At 37.4% G+C, this 25,833-nt stretch overlaps 4 protein-coding genes across 5 annotated transcripts; 2 read left to right on the top strand and 2 right to left on the bottom strand.

The window, feature by feature from the left end:
• Positions 1-44: 44 nt before the first annotated feature.
• LOC131771869 (ubiquitin-conjugating enzyme E2 C-like) lies at positions 45-2,083 on the top strand. The gene is made up of 7 exons (XM_066164119.1): positions 45-161; positions 259-289; positions 401-484; positions 791-931; positions 1,066-1,129; positions 1,326-1,385; positions 1,685-2,083. The coding sequence occupies exons 1-7, from the start codon at positions 133-135 to the stop codon at positions 1,735-1,737; spliced, it is 462 nt and encodes a 153-aa protein (XP_066020216.1). The 5' UTR covers positions 45-132; the 3' UTR covers positions 1,738-2,083.
• A 1,181-nt stretch (positions 2,084-3,264) lies between these two features.
• On the bottom strand, positions 3,265-11,191 carry LOC131771881 (ran-binding protein 9-like). Its single transcript, XM_059087745.2, has 12 exons — positions 10,992-11,191; positions 10,377-10,488; positions 9,190-9,242; positions 8,882-9,049; positions 8,376-8,398; positions 8,085-8,186; positions 7,765-7,847; positions 7,132-7,244; positions 6,452-6,862; positions 6,002-6,145; positions 5,781-5,888; positions 3,265-4,707 (listed from the first exon to the last, which is right to left on the bottom strand). The coding sequence occupies exons 1-12, from the start codon at positions 11,176-11,178 to the stop codon at positions 4,580-4,582; spliced, it is 1,632 nt and encodes a 543-aa protein (XP_058943728.1). The 5' UTR covers positions 11,179-11,191; the 3' UTR covers positions 3,265-4,579.
• A 458-nt stretch (positions 11,192-11,649) lies between these two features.
• On the top strand, positions 11,650-21,103 carry LOC131771882 (lipid scramblase CLPTM1L-like). Of its 2 annotated transcripts, XM_059087747.2 has the most exons (17): positions 11,650-11,858; positions 12,420-12,526; positions 13,361-13,547; positions 13,996-14,123; positions 14,373-14,445; positions 14,981-15,098; positions 15,393-15,487; positions 15,997-16,081; positions 16,408-16,511; positions 17,227-17,295; positions 17,616-17,666; positions 18,176-18,258; positions 18,625-18,659; positions 18,990-19,045; positions 19,347-19,391; positions 19,927-20,042; positions 20,218-21,103. In XM_059087747.2, exons 1-17 carry the CDS (start codon positions 11,706-11,708, stop codon positions 20,303-20,305), a joined length of 1,593 nt encoding a protein of 530 aa, XP_058943730.2. In that variant the 5' UTR covers positions 11,650-11,705; the 3' UTR covers positions 20,306-21,103. The 2 variants fall into 2 exon arrangements, with proteins under 2 accessions (XP_058943730.2, XP_066020208.1); XM_066164111.1 differs by lacking the exon at positions 20,218-21,103 and having other exon boundaries at positions 18,176-18,257; positions 18,623-18,659; positions 19,927-20,020.
• Positions 21,000-22,874, bottom strand: LOC131771883 (endoglycoceramidase-like). Its single transcript, XM_059087748.2, has one exon. The coding sequence runs from the start codon at positions 22,602-22,604 to the stop codon at positions 21,132-21,134; it is 1,473 nt and encodes a 490-aa protein (XP_058943731.1). The 5' UTR covers positions 22,605-22,874; the 3' UTR covers positions 21,000-21,131.
• Positions 22,875-25,833: the final 2,959 nt, after the last annotated feature.

The following is a 25,833-nucleotide window of genomic DNA, read 5'->3' as shown; positions in this document are numbered from 1 at the left end:
AGAATAGACGATCTGATTGGTCCATGCGAAGAGAATTCAAGTTTAAAAAACTTACCTCTCGTTTAGCCGTTCTATTCTGAAGAGGAAGAGGTATCGAAGCTTCGATCAAGTTGTACTGTTTTCCAAAAAATAATGGCTTGCGAGGGAAAAGTTTGGGCCAGGTAAAGAGTGTTGGGATCTCATTTGAGGAATATTTTGATTGACATGTCATTCCAGGTGTTTTCTTTGCACTAATCGGTCGTTAAATTTGATAAACAGGCTCTTAATGGATCTTAAGGAACTTTCTGAGGTAAGGCTCGGAAATTGATGTACTCGTAATTATTTTCTCCCAGTTTGCTCATTATCTTGTCCTATTCTTAGTGGCTCAAGTAAATAATTTTTTAATGTTTCTGTTATATAGCATCAAGACAGTCTTATCTCGGCATTTCCATCTGGCGATGGCATCTTAGAGTGGATTGGAACAATTTATGGAGGAAAGGATACGGTAAAGTATCTTTTTTTCTTTGTGCCAGGCTCAGCTTCTAGTTCCACCCCGACCAGAGTTTCTGTGTGTTTCTTGTTGAAAGCAAAAAATTGCTTTTACAAAAATCAAATAAACCTCAAAAAGCATTGTAAATATTAAAGAAGCGTTATTTATAAGTCGCCAGGGCTTAGGATGTAGGCAGGAGAGAACATCAGAGTCTGAAAGTTACACTTGCTTATCGGATTTTTCCTTCTCTCCGATGAGAAAATTTTTTAGTGTTTTCGTTGAACGGTTGACGCAAGCTCTGTACTTGACATTTCATTGTAGGTCTATGATGGGAAAAAGTACCAATTAACCCTAGAATTTCCAAGCACATATCCTCACAAACCTCCTGTAGTCAAATTCAAGACGCCATGTTATCACCCTAATGTGGACGACAAAGGAAACATTTGCTTAGACATTCTAAAGGTACAGTAGGCTAAATATTGTTTAACTGGTCATTATTGGGTAAAAGGGCTTCTGGAAAGTGTGTTGCTAGGCGCACTGTGAAATGGAATGCAGAGTAACAAATTAACGTTACTTGATCATGCATTATTTTGCAGGACAAATGGACTTCTGCATATGGCGTCAGAAGCATATTGCATTCCATACAAGCGTTATTGGGAGGTAACAAATAATTTAATTCAGTTGAGAGTGACTATGAAACTGAGAAATAAAAATTTAACCTGCTTTTCAAAGCAAGGGATTTTGAAATGAAAGCAAGGTGTTTTATGACAATTAAAGAATTTGACCAATCAGTAATAGAGATAGAGCTTAAAAATGTAACGAGTAACCACATGAAAAGTAATTTGTTTCTTTTCAGCACCAAACAATGACAACCCACTTAATGTTGATGCAGCTCAGAAATGGAATAATAAAGCTGGTAATGTTATGTAAATTTGTAATTTAAAATCAATTAAGTCCAGACTGTAGAAGTAGCTTTACATTCTCTTTGTTATTAGAAAGTCTGAACTCCAGGCTTCAAACTGATTCTTCTTCTCTTTCCTTTTATTGCATTACATTTCTCAGTAAGATTTTCCCATAGTTCAAACCATACATTGCCTCTAGGACTATGCTCTTGTCTTGGTATGGGGCCTGTGCAGAAATATCCATCACTCTGAAGCCCAACGCCTGTGTTTGAGTCATTTTTTGCCAACATTTTCTTTCTTTTTTCACTTTTAGTATTCAAAGATAAAATGAGGGAATTTGAGTGCAAGTATGCCATCACTGAGTAAACTTGTGGCAATTAATTCTATTAGTTAGACTAGGAAGTGATTAATTTGAAGTGAAATTTACATGTATGAAAAGCATGTTGACTTGTTAAAGTTGGAGTATTATCATTTCAAAAAACCTTCCTTTAGAGTAAAAGCTCAAGACTTGTATCAAAGTTCTTTTGCTCTTTGCTTTCATAAGTTATTGCTTTAAATCATAAAATTTGTTGCACAAGTAGGTTGTTCAGATTTCTGTACTCTTGGTTTGGTCCATAACTCGTAGAAAACTTTCTTTTTTCAGCTTGTCAAATATTGTAAATACTAGTACAGCATAGATTCAAAATGAAAATAAATGCCATTTGTTTGTGAATTTGATGTAATGAAATGCATCTGGAAGACTGAGGGCAACATTTCCCTCTTTATGACAGCAGGGATGAAATAAATTAAAATGCAACAAAATATATAGACAAGGATGTAAACTGCTTAAAGAGAATCTACAACCTGGGGCTTACCACCTGAAATATGCCCCTGGGAGATCATCTGTTGACTAACCATGTGCAACCACCCTTAGTTCCTCTGAAAGTCAAACCATTGTTCCGGAAAGATAAGTAATGCTTTCAAACACATTTCTATGAAGTGGATCCAAGGTCTCATTGGGGTGGCTGCAAAGTCATGGGGTTCTGCATGATCCTTTTTCAGGCCCGATTCATTTTAACATTTTAGTCCAAATCTTGAAAAGACATTGAATAAAAATGAAAACTTCTCTTCCTATATTTTGATGAGCATATGTTCTACAAAGGATCTTGTATTTCTCAAGGCCATGAATTTTTCCAGTTGTTTCAACGTGGCATCTTTGGACCCAAAAGTCTCACATTAGCAGCAGAGCAGCCCACACATTTCAAGCCAGCCAGCAAAGTGAGGGAAATGTCTAAGAGGGTTGTGGCTCTTTGCACCCTTGTTTTGCTTGCAAACTTGAATCTTGGGGGTTTGCTGGTCAAGCCACAGTGTGAATGAGAGCTTGCTTGCAGACTCAACAAATGTTTGATATGCTATATGAGCTTCCTTGTCTTCAGTATACTCTGGTTACATTTTAAGTCTTTCAACAAAAATACAACTTTAGCTACTCCTTCAAGTATGCTCTAGTTTGCTATGGCAAGGAGCACAACCTTTGAAATACAGTATTGTTGACCATTTTGACCAGGTGAACACCAAGAGCAAATTAGGAAGGTTATCTGATAATTTAGTGTTAACAACAAGTGGAAAATGTAAACTGGCCACCGTAAAGAGTAAAAGAGCTGACATTTTGAGTGTTAGCCCTTTGTCAGAGCGATTGACGAAGGGCTACTGCTTGAAATGTCAGCTTTTGCACTCTTTACGGTAGCCAATATATGTTTTCAACTCAGTTGTAAACACTAAATTACCTGCCATACTCTCTCAGCGACGCAGCACCACAGTTTCTTCAGAAACTTACCCCCTTTTATTCATTTATGAAGGTTATCTGTCAGAGGCAAACTGTGCTGAGTGCAACAAGAATAATGTGAGACAAAAAAGTAAAATCTATATAGTTTATTTACACACTTATGAAAACAGAACCTAGCCCCTACACTAATCAAAAGTAATATACAGTATATAGTTCAAAATTGCTTTTCTTGACTGTCAAACAGATTTTTCTGTAAAAACTCACCAACAAAAAGACAAAAAGGAAAGATATTTAATAGTAGAGAATACCTCTGATTAATATGCAATATATCATCTCGATTTAGTCTGCATTACAAATGCAAATCTGGCTATTAGCCAGTAAAAGAACTGTGTTGAGCTGTTTAGGCAACCATCTTGAGGGTGTGCCATGATTAGAGAAGTAGAATTATACTCTAAAACAATGCAGAACTAGAGAATAATATGTCACTCTAAACTCCTGTAATACAAACTAATAGCAGTTGAATGCTAAATCAGTCATTTAGAGGGAAAAAGAATATCAGAAAGCAGATGTTCATGGTTTTCCTATTGTAGAACTTGTACCCTTTGACATCAACCGTGCATGACCCTATTGCTGTCCTGCACAAACCCTCTAATTAACCCCAAATAATTTTCATGATAAACTTTACAAAAATAATGACAATTTGCAAGATGTGCAATGCAAAACTAACCCAAAAAAAAAAAACAAGACTAATATACAGGACTGTGTATCTGTCAAGTTATTACAGAATTTTTACAATATTTCAAAAAATAAAATAAACCCCTATAGCAAATTACAAATTCAAACAATGTTTCAGGTTCTTTTACCCCTTAATAACCCAAAAATAAGGAATTGGATGTACATGTAGGTTAACAGTATAGCAGTGCAATAACAGTCTAGCAGTTTAAGATATCATTTCTGGTAAGAAAGGCAGAGGAAAATATCAAAAGGAGAGTACATAAGTCACAATTTACTCTATCAGTGAATGATTGGTTGAGCTAGTGGTGTAAACTTCTGGAGACAATCTCAAAGCAATTCTGAGGATTTCTGTTAACAGTCTTGGAAATGAAAACTGTCTTGGTTGCCTACTATGAGTCTTTCTGTAAAAATTGTAATATCTAATTTAGACAATACAAGTGTCTTTGGACGTGGGTGTGAAAAGATTATTGATACCACACAATGTAATTTTTTGGTTCTACTCATAAAAGACTTTAAGATTCAGAGAAAATGCTGCCTACATGTAAATTTATAACCACCATTTTGATAAAAACTTAAGTACCGGTAAGTAATGCATTCGATGATATGTTTACACAGTGTACAATGACTTTTTATGTTGAGTCATTTTAAGCTTTTATAAAACATTGTACTTTCATCCACAGATTAACCAAACATTTGCCCCACATTTGTATGTTACATGTACTCTTCAACACTAGCAAATGCACATGCTCCTAGTCCAATCTTTGACATGAGTTTCAAACATTCTTGAGCCTGTCCCAGAATTAAGTCCAAAGGGGGTTTTGTGGGCAAGTGATGAGAATCTGAAAGCAAACAAGATCGATGGATTTAGAAAGACAGTAAATTTAAGCTTGGTTGAATATAGAATTAAAATGTTTTAAAACATTCATAACAAGAGGTTAGGAGAAAGGGAAAAAATCCAAGTCCACAACAAGGTGTCAGACCCTGCCCCTTTGGATTTGGTACTCTGTTGTTCTACCATGGAGCTAAAGGAAACTTGATGGTGAGCTAGGCCAGATACCGGGTTAATATGTAAGACTAAAGAACATTGATCCTAAAGATGGACCAAGTATATTGATACAATCCTAACAATGATTTGAGAATACAAAAAACAATCATATACTGGGTTTTTTCTGTGCATATTGTGCAAACATGAAAAAAAGCTCAGGAGAAGTTACAAACTCTGAAGTGGATGTGACATGATTGAACAGAGTCACAAGAAAGAAGTCTATGCTACCATAGATGCCATAGGACATAACATGCCGTAAGAAAGCAACTGAAAGAGTAAGGTAGGAATTCTGTCACATAACTTATGAACTTGGTACATGTACAGATGTATATGGCCCATATAATCAACAATTTTTATTGCTCAGGGATACAGCACCAGATAGAAAAATCTGAGGGTAAGGTTTGAATCTACAAAGTGAACTAATTTTTTTGGGTTAAAATCTTGTGACAGATGAATGAAATCTTTCTTCAGGTAGGACTATTTCTTTATCCCTAGCTCAATGTCAATGAATATACAGGTTTATGAATAGTTAAAAATATTTGCTCATGTGTTTATCAACACCGAAAAGAAAAGGATTCATGCTAAGCATAAAGTTATGCTAAGTTAAAAGATATTATCACACAGCTGTTGACAATGGCAATTGAGATTTCCACAACCTGAGCAGAAGTCACCATTAGACATGAGAAGCTATTTCAGCAGTTCAATTTTTATCACCTCTTAACCTGAGTACCTCTATCTACGTATGTTGTGGAAGGTCAAGCTCTTCTCAGGCTGTCAAAACATCCATAATTGGACTGTCATTAAAACATTGTCATGTACATGCAGCTTTTAATAATATGAGTGTGTAAAAACATTATCCAAAATTACCTAAGATAGCACTATTTAAAGATGAACATATTGATTCCCTCTGTACAGGATCTAAAATATACCCCACGGGACTGCTCCAAGGATCTGTGTAAGCCAAAAGACTAAATGCTTCCTGAAAAATATAAACAGTTTTCAATTGTCATGCTAAAAACAATGTTGTTGAACTGGACATTTAAATATATAAAGGGATAAAATTGGAAACACAAAGTTACAGAATTGACTTGCCTGAAGAGTCTTCTTATTTGTCTCATTTTTTCCATGTTCTCTCCTCAATTGTACACTCATAGTTTGTAAATCTCTTCCAAAAGCTAAAATCTTTTCAAGCACAGTTCTATTTTGACAAAAATTTTGTCTGCCAGTGGAATCTGAAGAAACAAAAAGCACTGACTGCTCAAATAGATGAAAACAAAGTATTTCTATTGATGCAACTTCTATTTGAACTATCCTAATTTTTTTGCAAGTCAAGGTCACTGCTGATTGAACTCATGACGATTTTAACAATCCTATATAAAGAGAAGCCAAACTAGTTTGAAAATATGCTTGGGTCATTTTCATGGAAGTTACTGTACAGTACAGTATTCCAAGCAGATAAACAGATCTTGCTAAAGAATGTTTTGATGTGGAGGGTCAAAAATTTGGCATAAACCTAAATATTCACACTACTCATTTACCTCTGCTAGGACTATGATCACTCTCATCCATTTTTTCTGTTCCATTCACTACACCATTGCTTGATGTTTCTTCAAATTCCTCAACTTCCATTTGTACATTATCAGCTTCAAATCCATTGTCTATACATGTGCCATTTGCAACAAAGCCGTTGGTGGCTGAAGGAGAACTACTTGCAACACTTCCAATTGATGCTGCACTATATGAGTGCGAAGGGCTGACATTAGGACTAGATCTAGGACTATGGGCTGCAGGTCGTACATCACTGTCACATCCACTAACCATTTCCACAAATTGCCGGCATTTTAAAAGGAAAAGCAAGTTTGGATTTCTTTCTAGGAGTCCTGGGTATAATGTTTGTGTTGTTTCGATAGCTTCCCCAATTCTGCCAGCCAGAACTAACTTTTGTATTCCTGCAGAGACAAAGTTATTCCATTGAATGTACTAGAATAAACAGCCCCATTAATAATGATCATAACATTCAGACTTGCAACAAAATCTAGGAAGTTTGCAAACCAAACAAGGATTCAAAAGATGCTATGAAACCCATAATCTTGATTTGGCTCAGCATCAATCCTTGTTTTATCTTATAGTTTACTAATACTGATCAGTTCAAACTTGCTTGTTGCAACAATTCAACAAGCATATTTTAAAGGTCTGTCTTGCATAACTGTTGACTCACTTTGTCTGTTCTTGATCGAAGCCAGTTCCTCTGTAAATGACTGTCCAGTACTCTTAGCAAAAGCCTCAGCAGTAGCACAGTAGCCATGATGAACCAAGTACGTTGATACAATCCTAACAATGATAAGAGAATACAAAAAACAATCACTTACTGGGTTTGTTCTGTGTATATTATGCAAACACGAAGAGAAGCTCACTCCCAACAGGAGAAGTGACAAACTCTAAAGTGGATGTGACATGATTGAACAGAGTCAAAAGAGAGAAGTCTATGCCACCCTAAATGCCATAGGACATAAGAAGCAGTAGGAAAGTGACTGAATGAGCAAGAATAATGCATGCCCTGGCTGCCATTCTGTGGTTTCTTGGCTCATTTAGTAGAGCACCACACTGGTATTATGACAGTTGTTTGATTACACAAATGTTTGTTTAATATGCATGGACTCTGCTAAAAGAGGCAGCAGGTGAGCATGTGGTAAAAGTGGATGATTGCTTCAGCAAGAAACTGGAAATGCAGCAGTTACCTCCACTGAGTTTGTAGGTTTCTTATACTGCTCTTATTATTATATGTACAATGAAAACAAGATTGAGTTAGGGGGTATACTGTACAATTCATGCACTAATTAAAGCTGATTACTTTTGCAGTGTTGTCTGCCATAAGCCCTCTTTGTCTGTGAAAGGGAATGTCTGTATTGTATGCCTTGTCCGAGCATGAACTTCCTATAAACATGTAAAAGGAAGAAAGATAAAAACGAATGCCTGGTTAGATGGTAATAAGTACAATTTCAAAAAGTTTCAGAGCAAGTTTAAATTGGAAAAAATGGACTTGAAACTTACTGAAACAAGAATGGAAGTAAAAAATTGTCAAATTTTCCCATAGATCATACACCTTATGAATGAAGTTGAGTGTTTGTAAATTTAATAAAAATCACATTATACTGTAAGTCAAGCATATACCTTCATGACTTCTTCTATGTCATAGACAAAAGGCTGCTGCCCAAAATTTGCATCTACTACCTCTCCTGGTGTTTGAAGACCAACTGTTGGGTATAAGTTTGCCTAGAAATACAAACAATTAAAAGGAAATGACTTGAGTGAGAAATACAATCTGTAATATTTTAACAATAAATTCTTATTAATCTGGATATATGCACATGTATATGTAACTTACAATAACCAAGAATTGCACTAGAAGAACATGAAAAAACAAGAATGCAATTAATAAAAAATAACACTTAAAAAACTTACAGGTAGGTCTGAGAAAGCAATTCCTGTAAAACCAGTGAAAAAAAGTAAGTGAGTGGGCGAGTGAACAAAATTATATGATAGCAAATTAGACTAGAGGAAATATTTAAATTCATACAAAGTCCTCGAGTTTTTTAGGAATTTTTTTGTTGCACCTGGACAGTTAAAGATCCTATTCTCACAAAATTACCCTTAACCCTTCAACTCCCATGAGTAACCAAGACAGAGTTTCTCCTTACAATATCAATACAATATCAAGAAGACAAGTAATGAGAATAGAAAAAATCTTAATTAGGATAAATTCTCCAAACTAACATCAGAAGAACTATATGGCAGACAGTAAGGAGAATTACTAATGAGATCTTGGGAGTTAAAGGGTTAAAGACATAGCATGACCCCCTTGATTGTAAAATATGTTCCTGATTGAAACAACCAAACAAACAACTAATGTTTGACACACTTATAGGACACACTTATACACGTAAGTGCAACAGCTGAGTTTACATTACCAAGATTAACTCCATTTTTTGTGTAAAAACATGTGTTATCAATCAGATTAATGCCACAGCCAATGACATCTCCTGTTGTGAAAGTTGGACCATAAGGTTTTCCTGTTCCGGATGAGCAGAAGGAGTGCCCATCATCTCCATGGTAACCATATGAATTCTTTTCCCAACCTATCAGCCGGGAACAAAGAATCAGGTTAATTTCCTCCACTTTCAAAAACACTATGGGACTACTTCATGGCTTCGAAAAAAAAAAAAAAAGCACCATGATGAAAAAATACTCTTTCTCTATCAAAGTTTTTATTACTTACCTGGTAATCTATTCATGTTGACTCCTTGTGCAGATAATCCAATACCCATATAGCTGTAAGCAAAAAATCAAATCAACACCAATAATCAAATGTTCTCTGTTATGCACTCACCTATTTTGTATCAGGTTTTAAGCATTTTCCTTTTCATGAATTTGAAAGAAAAGAAAGGCAAAAATTGGAGAGAAATTGGGAGATTTGTTTTCTGGATTTTGATGCTAAAAAACCCCTCTAAAGTGAATGTATGTATGAATGTATGAGATTCCAGAGAGAGTGTTTCAAACAAATTAACCCTGTTTCTTAACTTACAATAAAAAGGTGAATTGGGATATTCATAGCTCCAGAGACATTAAATATATTTATAAACATACATATGTAGAGGTTCATAGAATTACTCGTTGGTGCTGTTGAAATTCTACCCCTAAGATTTCATATAATGAAAGATTTTAGGCAATTTTGGAAAATGTCACTTACAACCAAAGAAAATAATTAATTTTCTTATTACAGTGGGTGTGCAATGAATCTAGAGAAAAAACAATCTCTATCATATTAGCTTTCAATCAAACTGGTGGGATTTCAAAATACATATGCACCAAAAATATACATGTGGTTTCATTTTACAGGTGTTGATCAAATATGGCTACATGTATTCTGTACTTTGAAATTATTTAAAATAGGGTGGCATTATTTTTTCCTTTAAATTCCAGGTATATTATCATACTAGCCTTAAAAATAGAAAATGCAAAATCAGACCACTTTGAAATCACTTTGCCCTTTAATAATTTTAAATACAACAGTTACAATCTGTCACCACATTCTAAACACTGCCTTTCTGAGCCAGTGAAAACAGTGTGTTCAGTCTGGATAATTATGCAAATATAGAATTGGACTATAATCTTGTTAACAACTTCTGTGGAACTTTTAATTTTTATTTTTAGTGGGACAAAAACCTTTAAAATGACTAAAAATTCACGCTACTGCCGAAATAAAAATGAAACTTCTTGAAAAAAACCACCAAACCTTCATTTACTGTCATGCATTCACTTTGTATCTTCCTGAAATGCAATTAAACCTTGTGCATATGTTCTAATTGTGACACAAAAAACATTATCCGGAAAAATAACTTGAAAACAACTGATTCAAACGCTATGTTATTACAGATAGTTTAGTTAGGCGGGATTATTCCTTACCCATCGCGTCCTTTGCTAACAATCCTGACTTCAAAATAATAAATACCGCAGGCCGCTGGAATCGAATGCGTAGCCCTAACCGAGGCCGCGTCTTTGTGTGTCTTTCCAACACCTGAAAAGACATGCACATCAATAGTAAGCGTTATCGTTCGCTCAGTCCAAGCAAAGTCATTTCCATCATTGAGTAAACAATATAAGTTTAAGCTTACAAGTAAAAAAATAATCTGCGCTTATAAGCATCCGTCTTCAAATTTTATTCATTGATAACAAAATTTCAATTTGAAATTTACAGCAGCAAATGTTTCTACTGCTGAGCGTAATCCATCGAAAATAATTTGCATTTAAAAACTCAAACCGCCGACAGGGAAAATTTCAATTTTGATGATAAAGCGCAAACAATAAAGATGAATTTCAAATAGCACAAGACAACCACTTCTGTCGTTTCAAAGGTAATCGATGCGGCATTTCGTCTCTGAACCGTTTTATTAGGTCAGAAAAAGACAGTACACACAATTATAAAACCAAAACAGTACCTCCTTTCGAATTAGCTTCCAAAAGGATGGAATTCAGAGCCCGTGAAAGAAAGAAAACAAAAATACATAAAATCTCACTAACCTTTGTAATGCACCCTAAGATTATTCTGTGAAAGCCCTATAAAAGTGAATTTGTCTTTAGGAGACCATGATCGAGGTAGAGGGGTCTCTGATTCATTAACTTTAGGATATAAGAGAGCTATTCGGTCAACTTGTTGACTTGTGTCTGAATTTGAAGACGAAGAAGAAGGACTACTGCCAGCCGCCATGTTGTTTTTTTTCGCTTCGCGCGACTCGTTGCGTCATCTAGGACCGCAAGGAAATCTGGGATTACAACTTCTTGAAGGTCACCCCGTCATACCTTTCCTGTGCGTATTTTGAAAAGTTCCCCTGTAAATTATTCTTTGAGGGTTACTTTACCATTTGTGTTTTACAAAGGTAAGAAGGACATATGTATCGTTTATGGCGTTTTTTTTGGCTCACTGCCAGATGTTTGACAAACTATTGTGAGGTAGACGTCATCAATTCAGTTATGATTAGATAAAATAATTTAAAAAAATCACGGAAAATTTTGCAGAAGTTGCATTCATCATTTAAATCAAGTCTGGACTTAGAAGCAACTTCCAACGAAGAAGGAGCTCAATCCACTCAAGGACAACGACATTTAAAGTTTACTTACATGAATGATGTAAACACTTTGTTCTGCTGTACATGACGTATTTTTCAATGACCCGGAGAAATGGTAGACTTTGGATGGCCTCGTGATTGATGAACTGGCGTTGTTTTTACATTCGCAATGAGTTTTGTCACCACAGTAGTTCTAATTCTTTTCGGATTATATATAGTTAACAGTGTTTATGTTATTTATAACCTTTTTCACGTGCCGACGTGCCAGGGAGGCACAAGGCAATGCCTTAAACCTCATGGTATTATCGACAAAAAGTTAGAGGTAAGTTAGCTAAGTGGCATTTTGTAGGGAGAACATTTTGTTCCACGGTGTAATTAGTCCAAAAATTGATATTTGAAGTTTTATTTCTTATTACTTTAATTTTTGTGGGATAAAGCCCCTTTCACTTTCTCTTCGATATCAAAAAGCTTTTTTCATTAAACGATCCCAAAGAAAGGGGGGGAGGAGGGAGTAGGGAAGTAGAAGACGTTCATCTTGTAGGTCAGGAGTACACAGCAGTTGGAGAATTTTCTGCTTCTAGAAGTAAATCTGTATATTTTGAAAATATTTCTCAGTATGAATGTTCAGGATAAAGAAATTTGAAAAGAAGCCAGTTGGGGTTTTAAAATTTAATTGTACTCTGTTTCATAACAAAAAATTTAAAACTACTAGAATTATAAAGGTCACTGTAAAAACTCTGGCAATGTTCAGAAAAAAATTATTTTGCCCAGTATTAGAAGAAATTTATAGATTGGGGAGAAAATCATTCCTTGTAATCATTTACATTTCAGGCCTCTTTCAACTTGTTGAATTTATGTTAACTTTTGATGTTTATACTTGCAGATATCAATTTATACATCACTTGAAGAAAAAGTACAGAACATCAACAAGAGAAATTCCAATTTACTTTGGAAAAGTGATAGTTTTAGTGTATCAAATCAGTTCACAGAGTAAGTTAAATATTTGCCATTCAGGACAGATCAAACTTTAATTACTGCAAACCCTAGAATTTCACGGTAACAATTAATTCTGGTGATGTGTCGTTACCATGTTCTCAAAATAGTAAGTATGGAAAAGTAGTTTTCCACTGACATATTCAGCCTTATGGATTAAAATTCAAATGTAACATTTTTTTCTCCCCTAATATTTTTAGCAGTAGAGCAATTCCTTTGTTTTACATTAATTTTACTTGTATGCAAGATCAGTTGTTTATCTTCCCTTTTCTGTCATCTTGTATTGTTCCCATGGTGGATTGCATTTTACCAGAGGAGATGGCCCATGTGTTCAGTAATCTCTATGGCTTTCAGTGCATTGATACTTCAAATGACATTGACTATTTTTGTTATAAAAGTATACAATATACAAGTTCCATTTCACATTGACAACAATAGAACATCCTGTTTTTTGAAGGCAAAATATATATAAAAAGTAGTTTCTTATTAATTTTCATGGAAGCAAAAAATAGTTACTGATGAATTCTTGTGATCTCTTAGCACGGATCCAAACAATTGTTCTCCATGGGATTTGAAATCTAAGGGGTTGCACTGCATAATGACTTGACATGACATGACAATTACACTGACCAACAAGTTTTCACTTACTGTAATAATTCAACATCACTTGACCTTTTTGATCAGCTATGCCCAGGTTGTTGAAATGGTCAGCCTATCACTTAAAATTAAAATTTTGAAGAATTCCCTATTGTGGACAAAAGACTTTGTTGCTTATGTCTGGTCATTATCTTCATACATTGTAAATTCAATTTAGAATTCTTTTACTTGCAGATCAATAAATGCAAATATACCAAATGAAACAAGAAACAATGGATCACTTTATGCTCACATATATGTTTATCAAGCTGGAGTTTCCCCTTTTGAGAGTGAATATGTATCACATGCCTCAGCTCCTCTGACAATGTATTCACTGCCTCAAGATGAATCTATTAACCTTCTCTCAACGGAAAAACCAAAGGTGAATCAAGTTACTTTGTTATTTGCCACCAGTTGTTAACTCAGTGATTAAATTAGTTACTCCACTACGGGTAATGTTAGACTCAAATATATTGATGGATATATCAATCTGTAATTATCAACTGTTTTCTTGGACCTGGCTGATTAGTTTGGTTGTTTGTCTTCTTGTTGTGTTCCATTTTGTGAAAAGCCTATACACATTTATTTTTTATCTTAAAGTTTGTACAGATCTGATCTCTCTTTGGTTATCACATTCTAAGCACAACAAACTTCTTTCTGTCTGATAAATGAATTTGTTTGGCATGTAAAAAATATTCATTTGAAAAACATAAGAATTTATTATGTTATTTTGTTTGTTTTGTATCTTCTTCTTGATGCTAACTATATAAGTGACCGTACTCATTTTGCTTTTATGCGATGAATTCAATAGCACTTTTGTTATTATGCAGAAGTCTAGTGTTACTTCGAATGAGATTCCAGTAACCCACTGGAAGCCCATCCTGAATTTTCATGTTCTGAATGAAAAAGTTGAATTTGAGAGACAAGCCATTCCCAGTGAGATCTACCCTTTCATCAGGTATGATGGACATTCCTCCAATGTAGATAAGAAAATTCTTGAATGTGTATATCAGAAGTGTACCTCTATGTTTAGTTATAAATGGAGTCCTTCTGATAGACTGTGACATTTAGTAGAAGAAAAGACATTTGGTAAAAAAAAAAAAATTGGTCAAACAGGTATACTATATGGCAGATCAGTGATGTCGATTAAAATCTTCTTAAACTACCCCAAAATGCTCATGTTCATTTTTGTTGTTCTTGCTGATAGGTTAGCTCCTAACAAAGAATACCTTCCTGTGCTATACATAGACCAGCTTGGTGTGATTTATAGATATCTTAAGGTACGTTGTTAGTCAGAATAAATGCTTATGTCATTTGGGTGCTCACTTGTTTACCACTGGCCACTGTTCCAATATGGCTGACTGTTAAAAATTATCTAGAGAACACTGGGGATGACTGGAAATAGACCAAGAAAGGAGTAGCATTGATCCAATTTGCTTCATGCATGGTACAGAAATCAGGATAAATCCTGGTTATTGTGCATGTGTCCCAAGCAAGTCAGAGTAAATCTTCCACCTCATTTACAACCTTAACCCTTTAACCCCCAAGAGTGATTAGCATATAATTTCTCCATACATTATTATTGCCGAAGCAAACACTAAAGTTATGAGAATGTAGGAGATGGTAACCACATTAGGAAGCTCTTAATTATTGGACAAATTCTTCTAGACAGTACCATAGGAAATGTATAAAGAAGAGTAATTGTAGAGAATACACAAACTAATGTAATGGAATATAGGCTTAAACATGAAATTTATTTTCCACAGATTGTGAAGTTGAGCTGCATGACTTGTATTTTTGTTGATTTCCCCACAGCCTGTGAACAAAAGCAGCAGTGAGATGCAGTTAAAGATAAACTATGCACCTATTTCTCTTGGCAAGCTTCGTATATGGTCATCAGTTCACCATTCATTAAAATCAATGAAGGATTTAGGTATGAATAAAATTACAGGTGCAATATGGATGATCATTCTCCAAAACTTTCTTTTGGCTGCTACAGATATATCAGTGACTTACAAATTTTTAATGGAAATACAACTCTTGTGAGAAATACTTTGATGGACTTGTTATGAGAAAAAAAATTTTGTCAGACAAGACAGATTTCTGCAGACAACACTTCTTGTTGAAGAGGGAAGATGTATGTAATAAAATTGTATATAATTATTTTAAGTACTGACAGCATTGTTCAGTTGGTGCAAAAAAACCTTATGTTTCTGGTTAATTTAAGGATTTACTGACAAGGATTTGGATGATGTCAGAGGAATTTTCACAGACACAAATCTCTTTCTTCTGGCTCTTACCTTTGGAATAACAGTTCTCCATGTAAGTTTTACATGATCCCTTTAACCCCCAATATCTCATTAGAAATTTTCCTTACTGACTGCCAAATAATTCTCATTATGTTAGTTTGGAGAATTTGGTATTGGATCTATTAGTAATCTAAGTTTATTCTTATCACTTGTCTGCATGATATTGTATATATATAGTAAGGAGAAATTCTGTCTTGGTCACTCACAGGAGTTAAAAGGTTATGAGCAAATGTTTACTTTTGTAAGCACAGTTGCAAGAACCTTAACCTAAAGGATTGCCATGTGGTGTCTCAATCAGTTTAATTGCTAAAAATTTCAATGAGAGGAGAGCCATGAACAGGCCTTGCACAAAAGTTATGACTACACTAAAATTTTATAATAATGAATCAAATCTTTCAATGGAAAGGATTCAGTGTACCGTTCTGTGCTCGGAATTTTATGGAATGTGTACAGAAAACAACCATGAATAATCGTGTTCATTTGTGAGATAGCAGTGTGAAATGTTGTTATTTTCTTTTGTAGCTTCTGTTTGACTTTTTAGCCTTTAAGAATGATATAAATTACTGGAAACACAGGGACAGCATGGTTGGCTTATCAATGAGAACCGGTAAGGTTTCATCTATTCTTGACAAGCTTGGGCGAGGAAAGTTTTGCTTAGCATAGTACTTGTAGACAGAAAATTGGGCAATTTGTGCCATTGTCGCTTATTTGACACATTTGTCTAGATAAAACAATCAATGAATAGTTGATGGCTGTATTATTTCCACATGCATACTCGGGAAGTAGCACCTGATAGGTGTTAGTGCCAAACAAGATCGTTGTTTATAGCACTGTCTTCACAGTAGCCTCAAAGTATTTTAATAAAGTAAAGTGATAAAAATTTTTTGCAAATGCTGTGTTATTACGATGTTGATGGTTTCTATCCCTTTCCAGTCATTTGGCGATGTGTGAGCACATTTATAATCTTCTTGTACCTGATGGACGAGCAAACAAGTCTACTTGTTCTTATCCCAGCCGGGATCGGTGTACTCATTGAAGTAAGTATTTGATTTATCATGAGGCAAATCCGAGGCAAGCGTGAAAGGCACGCGTGTAAAGCGCGTGCGCCTAGCGTTTGCCTCCGTTTACTTGAAAACACCAGAGAGAGCACTCACGTTCCGCAGGCTAGTTGGAACCTAAGCCATTTTTATTGCACGAGTTGCCTAATAAACTCGTGTCTTGAACTCATTGCATTTTGAATCCCTAACTTCTCTTTCACCGAGCTCTTTCATCAGTCTGAATTAAAATTTTTATACGTTTTTGATTAAATGATTAATTACACAACTACTTGCAGTTAGCTGACAGAAAAATATGCATAACATAATGTGACATAACGATATTTTAATGTTTACTAGCTGTGATCTCATTCCTTTAGGGAAGACAAACAACTCAAAAAAATTTTCCTTGTTTCCAACAAGTGGCTTCATAGCGGTGTTGGTAGCAGTGCCCCCTAGACCTATACTTGGCATGTTCGGTTCAATCCCCGTTGAAATACAAATCTTCTCAAGTTATTTTGTCTTCGATTACTTAATGTACCTTCTTTCAACCTTTAAAGGTAAATTCGCAACTTGAAGACAGCGGCTGGTTATCGAGCCTAGAGTGCGGGTATAAATTAAGTTTCCCTCTAGCGTCAAGATCTAATGAGCATAAGCTACGAAGTTTTTTCCTTTTAGATACTAACTGGTTTCGCTTCCTTATCTTCTTTTCATGAAGGTTTGGAAGGTTACCAAAGCATTCAAAGTCAACATCAAATGGGAGAAAGGTGCAAGACCTTCTGTACAGGTGAATAAATGAAGACTGACTCTTTGCACACTCTCTTCCCTTTCATCCGCCCACTAAAGTGGACACTAATTGGTAAAAATAACAAGAGATTTTGGCAACTGAAAAAGACCTGAAATTTTATCGGGCACACACACAGTAATGCACGGCCCGCTAAGTGGACCAATCAAAGCACTTGTAATAATTTAGAGATTGGATAATACGATTTATACAACGTGAATGTAAATTAAAGAAATAACGCCAGTTAACGTTCTTTCCTTAGTAAAACTTAATTTCGGCAGATAGAGTTAGTTCTCATTGCGACCTTTTCTTTTCTTTCGAAGTTTGGACAACGGACTTCTAAAGAGAAAGAAACTGAGGAGTTTGACAGCGAGGTAAGGCAGAACGATGAATATCATACAGTGAAGTACAGGTATGAAGAATTGTCTACACACACTTACATGTAGTTTTCCAATTTCCAAATAAGTGTTGATATAACCTAGCGATCCACTAGTTGTCTTCGCAGCTGTACTCTTGGCTGTCACGCGTCGCTCTCCCCAATCCACCGAGGGGACTTTGCGTGACTTCCCAAGGACGACAGTGATTAGAACCCCATCCAGAAGAAGTAAAATGAATACGTCTTCTCGTGTCATGCTATAGAAAGCGGGATAAGCTCCGGAAGCCGTATAGGGACCAAGAGCGTGATCTTACCTTTGTACATCCACAGAAATAATGTTAAATATTGTTAGTTTATATTTTAGGTTAAGCTGTGGGATGTGAGCTGATAATTGAGATTCGATGGACCAACTAGAACGCTATAGACACAGTATGTGATACTAGGAGTTTCACAGAATGCTGCATTGTTTCATTATTTTCTCTTGTTTTGTTTTGCTTTGTTTTTCAGGCCATGCGTTACATTTCTTATGCACTATACCCTCTGGTGATAGCTGTAGCTGTATATTCACTTCTGTACCAACCACAAAAAAGGTAGAGTGAAAAAAGGGAAGTGGATTGTTAAATGCCAGGGGTGAATGAATCAAGTTTAATTTTTGTGGAGACCTCGCCGATCTTTGAAAACAGTAAATGTGTATTGGACTTGTCTAATTTTACGTATTAACGCTTTACACCCTAACATCATTACGCATATTCTCCGTACTGTTCTCTATTCATTTCGTAAGGTGCTAACAGCGAGAATTTGTGTAATAATCGAGGGCTTCTTTCGTTGATCGTTTCCTTAATTCTTGTGACCTAAATGTTTGATTCAGGGATGATATTGTGAGGAGAAATTAGATGCTTGTCACTCCCGTGAGTTAAAGGTTTAAATGATTTGACTTTGCTTATTTCTCCATGTAGTTGGTATTCCTGGATTGTGCGCAGTCTTGTCAATGGTTAGTATAGCCAGAATATGATATTTGATTCTCCCATCTAGCTGCTAAACACTTCCTTATAAATACGTGTGGAGAATTTGGTGTTAGATTAAGATAACAACTCTTACACGATTAATTTGAGCATTGCCAAGGGAGAAGTTAAACGCCAATCACTTCTTGTAGTTTAAGGGTTAAGTCTCATTTAGTGACTACGTCTCGGTAGTCTGAGTTGTTTTGGGAGACGTGTTAAACTCCATTTGACCTGGGGTTCCCTAAAAAGCTCACAACAACTTCTAACAAGGGTATTTTTTATTATGTTTGTTGATAGCATCTTGTTTGTCTTCCTTGTAGGCGTCTATGTGTTTGGTTTCTTGTTCATGTTGCCTCAGCTGTTTGTAAACTACAAGGTAGGTAGGAAAAGAGAGGGCATTCTTTTTACTGTGACAAAGTAGGAGCGAGTGTGGTTGGTCTTTGCACCCGAATGCTTGGAAAAGTAACGGAAGTTTCGGAGACCAACCGCAGAGCATAGCGAAGTAAAAACCATAGGTACTTCCGACTAAGTGAAAATTGAAAATTTGTCATAAATATATAGGAGCAGCGAGACTTCCGTAGGATCTTACATGATCAAGACGAGCCGGCCATGAATTGAATTATTGATAGTGGAAATCAATCAGGAATATTGCTGATCGTCATAATTCTTTCTTTCAGCTTAAGTCCGTGGCACATCTACCTTGGAGAGCTTTTATGTACAAGGTACTTCGTTTTGTTTGTTGTGGCCTGCAGACAACGATTGAATAATAAATTGTGAAGTCTTAATGTTCTCTGGGGCACTTTTTTCTGCAGTTGCGGTAGAATTCTCCCGTGGAATTAATGATTCGTTCCTTTCCTGCAGTTTCATGAGGTGCTAGATGCCCCAAGCCCCAAGCCTGTTCAGGTGTTTTTCTTTCCCTGACTGAAACTCTTCAAAGTATCCAAAGCTAAAAGTTGCGGCAACAAGTGTCGTCGAAAAAGTTATCTCGAAGCTTATCCTATCAATTTCTCCGGCTCATCTCTGGCGGCATCGCTCTCTGGACCCTTGAAATAGAATCTTTGTCTTCGTATTTATTTTAGAAAAGTCGACTCTTTTTTTTTCATCCTACTACTTCCGTTTCACCCACTACCTCCCAGGTTTATTTTTATTGCTTGCTTTCTTCATTCATTTCCCTTGTCATTTCCCTTCTCTTCACCGTCTCTCATTTGATTGCAAACATTGTTTATAGCTAAAGTTATGTTTGATTACATATTACAGGCGTTCAACACATTCATCGATGATGTGTTTGCTTTCATTATCGTGATGCCAACCGCCCACCGTCTGGCCTGTTTCAGAGACGACGTTGTTTTCGTTATTTACCTCTACCAGAGATGGTAAGCACTCCTCTAATATCTCCTTTATCCTTGCTTCCTCTTGGATTACTTTTGCATCTTTTGCGTTTGTATTTCTTCCCGAAGTCATATATTGTAAACCCCTTTAAGCTGAGGGTCAGCCCTGCATATGACTCAGCTTAGTTGAAACTAAAATTCAAAGCATATTGGTCTGCAGGTTGTACCCAGTCGATATGAAGAGAGTCAACGAGTTTGGTGTGTCATACGAAGACCAGGGAGAAGAGGACAAGCCTCACAAAGACTAGTTATTTCGTTAATACTACAAATGGTAATTCTCGTAGTTAGCACAAAATAAAATGCAAAATTTTAAAACGGGAACTTGCACCATGACAAATGCTGCCATTAAAAACATGGGCAATCATCGTCTTCAGTATCGCTGAGTAAGCTCCGGGTATCCTTCACAGCCGTTGTTTGATCTTGTCATGCAACGTAGGAGTGGGTCTAGTGTGACGAGATATAAGAAAGACTGGGAAAATAGCAAGTAGCGTCCACACGGTTGTGCGAAGTGCATTAAGGGTTCGGATGTGGGATCATTCTCAGGGGAAGTATGGCTACAGTACGTGCACGGGCTGACATGAGAAGAAAGGCCTGAGGTGAAGCCCTACAACAAGGATGATCTCCAAGCAGACTTGGTTGAGCGGAAAGAGAGGTACTTCACCCACTACTCCGCCCTCCCCCGCCCCTTTATCATTGCTATGACTACTACAGTGTTTACCAACACTGCTACAGCAACTATCATGAGAATGAAATTAATTGAGTGAGGGACTGGTTATAAGATAACAAATCGGTTTGGTTGTCTTTTGGCAAAAGACGGGAGTGATTTTTCAGGATGAATATGTGAAACATTGTCTGTGGCAAAGAGTTGAACGGTTTTTCGAACACAAACGCATTTTACGACGTAAGAATGAGTCATTGTAAAACCCTAAAATAATTTGCAGTTGAATTTAGCCTTTTATTTTCTGTTTAATCATAATTGTGAACTGGTCTCATTGTCAACATCTCAGAAAACTGATGAGATTATTGATTGATTGACCATTGCTTGATTATTGTTTATACTGAATTTTCTCTGTTTCATTTTTTGTTAATTGTGATCGCCACGTTAGACCCAACCGGCAAAGATGTAGGATGAGTAAAAGTGAGCATGTTTTTCGTCTCGGAGGACCATTCCACAGAGGATGGCGTGACAGCCACGGTATAACCGGATGGGTAGTGAACCTCTTCGTTCAAATATACCACAGATTTGGTTGCGTGACACGTTTCAGATACTTCATAAACTAAAACAAATTCTTTCGAGGACAAATCAAATCTGAATTTTACAGTATATCCTGCGACGGCCTGAGGATAAGTACGAGTTGTGTTTTGAACATAAATTTGATCGAGTCCTGTCCCATTCCACAGAGCAGAGCGCCTGTTTCCTTTCAGGTCAGGACGGGAGGGGTGGTACGCTTTATATTCCCACCCAATCCACGACTGAAGGTACATATCAGCAGCATCCATGGCTTTAACCATAGGCTCAATCTCTCCAGCGCTGGTAAAAAACTCCGTCATCATTCCTCCGCATTTTAACCTCTCTTGATCTTTTTTCCGCGCCTCAAAAGTTAAGATCAGGGATAAAGAAGGGGGGCTGTAGTAATGATAGCTGAGTACGCTCCTGTTTCGATACACCTCTCCGCCTGGTACGGTGTCGAAACCGACGCCAAAGTCATCCCAAGTTACTCCTTCGAAGAAGATGCAGTGTTCTTCATCGTACTGTCGGATAGCTTTACTTAGAACTTCGTAGACGGGTGCTAAGTTCATTTTATCTGCTACTTTTGGAACAAGAAGCAGCGGATTTGCGTAGATGTCCCCGGCCCAGGGCTCATTGATAAGCTCGTAGCCAATAACATTGGAGAAACTTTTAAACCCCAAGGCAGTTTCAGCCCAGAAGGCGGCCCAGCTATTCAACAAATCGTCGGTATTGTTATACAAATTTTGGAAAGCAGCGCTGGTAGCTTCGGTAAAATAGTAATCTGACCACGCAAACTTTGCGCAATCCTCATCAGACGGCATTCCTGTCTTCGGGTCGGGAACAAAAGGCTCATGAAGCGGTTCAGGGAATCCTTTGGCGTTCCCTGTATTCACTGCCCAGGTCGGTAAGCCTTCCACGCACAGCATTCTGGAGAATGCATCCTGATGCATGTCTAATAGGACGTAAATACCGTAATTTGCGGAAAGCGAAACAATTCGCTGCATAACTTGCATATAGGTTTCATTGTATATCCCTCTCGTTGGCTCTAGTCCTGGCCACATGAAGCCAAGGCGAACAACATTCAGGCCAAGCGATTGCAGAAGTTCCATGTCTTGTTCGGAGAACGTTCCATCGCTGAAGCCTTCGGTTTCAGGATGCCACGGGAATGACTTCACAACAACGTTTGTGCCGTGAAAGAAGACCTCGCGACCCAAACTATCCACGAGCTGTTGTCTGGCTGGGTTCACGGAGATCGGCAAAAGATTTGCAGTCACAGAGTTGACAAAAACGCCTGCAAGCAGAAGTTTCAAAAGCATTTCGGTAGAGAAGCGAGTTACGAACCTCGTCGTTTCCCTTTCAAGTCAGTAAAATGACGCAATTTTGGTCACGAGATCGCGAATCATGTTTCAATCGCTAATCAATAAGTAATCCGTTATGCCGAAGGGAGTGGTCAGGCCAATTCCAACCAATCACATTTGAAATCGTAAGGAGCGACCCACGTGTGCTTAATCTGTGTTGCTATGGAGTCTGTCACGCGTTTAATTTCGACCAATCACAAGTGAAATCGCACGAAGGACCCACGTGCGTTAGAGTGTGTGGATTCTGCAAGCTCGTGTTTTCGACAAGGTCGATCGAGTATTCTATAGTCCGTGCGTCTTTTCGACAAGGTCCACTTGGCGGCCCAAGCTCCAGCTGTGATATGATCACTTTGCACAATAATAGTCATGGCGGAATTATAAGAGTTTGTGTGGGTATATTTACGACCGTTGTGAGGAATAAAACAATACGTCGAATTCTTAATAAAAATATCTCACCTTACTTCCACAGCGTATCACTTGTTATCTGACCGCTTACTTTGATGAAAAGAACGCTTTTTAGCGAGTAACCAATTTCGAGATCATGACCAACTTTGCTCACCAAAAGAATTTATGCAAATGAGGCTGAGGTGGATCTGAGATACGCCTGGCAATTATTAATTGTAAGAGAAGAACTTGCATAAGAAAAGCCCAAGGCTAAACAATCCGTGTACCTTAGTGCCAACCGATTTTCAATTGTATAGGAAAATGAAACAAATTTTATTTTCGTTTTTCGTTTTTCTTTGCAGTAAAAAAACGAAATTGGACTGCCATTTTCGTTTTTCATTTTTTCCCCGCCGGGAAGGAAACAGAATTCGAATTCACTTTATGTTCTCCAATCCGTGTATCTTAGTGCCAACCGATTTTCAACTGTGTAGGAGAAGGAAACTCAAATTTTATTTTCGTTTTTCGTTTTAGTGTGGAATTTTGAAAACGGATTACGATTCGTTTTTGGTTTTTTTGTTTTCAGTTTATGGCATTGAAACTGACAATCTTTGTTGAGGGGGGCATGGGGGGTTCTGAATACCGCAACACCGCAAACAAAATAGAACAAATACCGCATCACCGCAATAAATATTGTCAACACACCGACACCGCAAGATTTACCTGGTCTAATTTATTTTTCAAAAAAAACGTCATCACCGTTACTTCTACTTTTCAAACACAAGAAACACATCACAAGACATTCCTACCGAAGTCTCCACATGTAAATTCCTTGCTGTCGCCTACACTTCATTAGGCGACACTAAGATGAGCCAAAGAAGTTACTGCTGCCAACTGATACGACAGTGTTTCCGTTAGGTCAGTCTTGCGTCCTCTGAGGTTAGAATACATTCCCACAAAAAGTGAAGTTCACAGTTTGCTTCCTTTGATCTCACGACTTTCTTTGTCTAGTTTTTTTGTTTCAAATCTATTTTCTATTTCATAGAAAAAGGTATACGGTTAGTCATCGTCGTGACTAACACTGTAGCAGCTAAGTTTATCATGTCTATCAATGTGGTCAACGATGATGTCGACTGGTTGTGCTTCATCTTATAAAGAAGCGGGTGGTCCGCTTTCATTCATTGGTTTAACAATAGCTGTGATTGGCATATAAACTCAGGGAGATTGCCATGCTTTGCCATGGTCGTCTCTTGGCGCACTGTCCGCTGTCGCACTGCTGCTCCATACGCCGAAGCTCAATTCCGCATAATATCGCAATTTGCTTTAGACATATCAACGATGGGAAGTGGCTTTATCAAAGGGACTTTAGAGAATGGTATGGTCTCCTTTGGTTTTGGGAACCATACTTCCTGCTTGTATGATGAAACGCGGCCCATTGTGTCGCCTTCTCGACCGATTCTTTCATGGTAAATTCAAAGGATCTAGCATACTCCATCATGGACATATTCACCTGTTTGATATGAACAGTGGAATGGCAATTCTCTACGTCCAGTGTCATACAACTTTTAAGTTGAATGGTTGCAAATTGCTGCACAATCTTCTGCAGCCCCCATTCAAGAGGTGCAACTGAGGCCACGGTCCTGGCGGAAACATGACCCTGAGGTCCATTATAGCGCTTGTAATGCCAGTACTCATTTGGATCTCGCTGGTGTTCCTCTCTACAAGCTCTTTACGCTGGCGCACAAGGGAAAGCGCTACATGTCAACATGCATGGCTCATCTTTCACTTGAACTACTTCCAAAGAACATTTCCTGATACCCTCCCAATTTGACAGGAAAATGCATCATATATGCAGAAACATGCTGTACCCCTTTACCCCTCTCTGCCCAACGCCATCCTTTTCCACTTGAAAAGGGACAATCACTTGGAAGTCCTTTCTCGCAGCGTATATCAGTTCATCGTCGGCGCACAGCATACTTTCAAAGGATGGCTGTCTTTCAATTTCATTAGCCTTTATGTTATCTAGAATATCTGTTGATTTGGGGGATGAAGAGTAGATCTTTAGCCTCTCCTTTATTTCTCTAACAGTCCTCACGAATGGCAGTTGGAGTCGATTGGCAAGGTTGATGAAATCGTACTTTTTTTCGGCTGAGAGAAGATGTTGATTGCCCCTTCTGCAAACGGAATTGCTTTGATACGCCCACCGTCAGAAGTTAGGAAGATGATCTCATAAGCACAGTGGATATCTCTTGCTTAGAGATTTTGTCTGATTGCTGAAATTTTGTCAACAGGGCTATGCAAACGAGCTTTGTAAAATTTAGACAAGGAACTCTTCACATCATAGGACAGAAATGCTATCCATCCGTAAGACGGAATGGCGATGCTAAGGGAAGCTACCAAACTTCCATTATCTCTCTTGGAGTGCAACCCCCACCGATGGCCGTGAGCCGGACGACTTCCAGCCTCGAGCTCAGATTAAGCGATTGTTTTAGGAAAGTGAACTAGTCAGTGGCGACAGTGAGGCTATTAGAAAGTTTTCAGATAAATACATTTTCCCCAAAAAGCTTGTGGCAGAGTATGTTGAGCACCTTGCCCAGATAAAAATGCGCAAGGAGAAGAAGAAAGAGGAGACTGAAAGGGAGCGAGTGGAACGGCTAAACTGGAAGTACGACGACGTTGACTGGGTTGTACTGTACAACTTCGATAAGCTGTCGTCCTTGAGGGTGGACGAAATATCCTTGTAGTTTTCCCATCACAAGATAACCTTCAAAAGGGAGAAAGCTGAAAAAGTCGCAATGATCAAAGA

The sequence above is a fragment of the Pocillopora verrucosa genome, chromosome 3 (assembly GCF_036669915.1).
Source record: "Pocillopora verrucosa isolate sample1 chromosome 3, ASM3666991v2, whole genome shotgun sequence".
NCBI lineage: Eukaryota > Metazoa > Cnidaria > Anthozoa > Scleractinia > Pocilloporidae > Pocillopora > Pocillopora verrucosa.
This window is presented reverse-complemented; position numbering and strand designations above follow the sequence as displayed.

What these genes read in the sequence shown, in the direction of transcription:
- LOC131771869 (XM_066164119.1), top strand. Translation starts at nt 133, where the DNA reads ATGGCTTGCGAGGGAAAAGTTTGGGCCAG. An exon ending in TTTATGGAGGAAAGGATACG is followed by an intron (nt 485 to 790) that starts GTAAAGTATCTT and finishes ATTTCATTGTAG; the next exon opens with GTCTATGATGGGAAAAAGTA. An exon ending in TTTGCTTAGACATTCTAAAG is followed by an intron (nt 932 to 1,065) that starts GTACAGTAGGCT and finishes ATTATTTTGCAG; the next exon opens with GACAAATGGACTTCTGCATA.
- LOC131771882 (XM_059087747.2), top strand. Translation starts at nt 11,706, where the DNA reads ATGAGTTTTGTCACCACAGTAGTTCTAATTCTTTTCGGATTATATATA. An exon ending in GTATCAAATCAGTTCACAGA is followed by an intron (nt 12,527 to 13,360) that starts GTAAGTTAAATA and finishes TTTTACTTGCAG; the next exon opens with ATCAATAAATGCAAATATAC. An exon ending in GGAGAGCTTTTATGTACAAG is followed by an intron (nt 19,392 to 19,926) that starts GTACTTCGTTTT and finishes TACATATTACAG; the next exon opens with GCGTTCAACACATTCATCGA.
- LOC131771883 (XM_059087748.2), bottom strand. Translation starts at nt 22,604, where the DNA reads ATGCTTTTGAAACTTCTGCTTGCAGGCGTTTTTGTCAACTCTGTGACT.
- LOC131771881 (XM_059087745.2), bottom strand. Translation starts at nt 11,178, where the DNA reads ATGGCGGCTGGCAGTAGTCCTTCTTCTTCGTCTTCAAATTCAGACACA. An exon ending in AAAAAATGGAGTTAATCTTG is followed by an intron (nt 8,399 to 8,881) that starts GTAATGTAAACT and finishes CTGGTTTTACAG; the next exon opens with GAATTGCTTTCTCAGACCTA. An exon ending in TAAGAAGACTCTTCAGGCAA is followed by an intron (nt 5,889 to 6,001) that starts GTCAATTCTGTA and finishes TTTTTCAGGAAG; the next exon opens with CATTTAGTCTTTTGGCTTAC.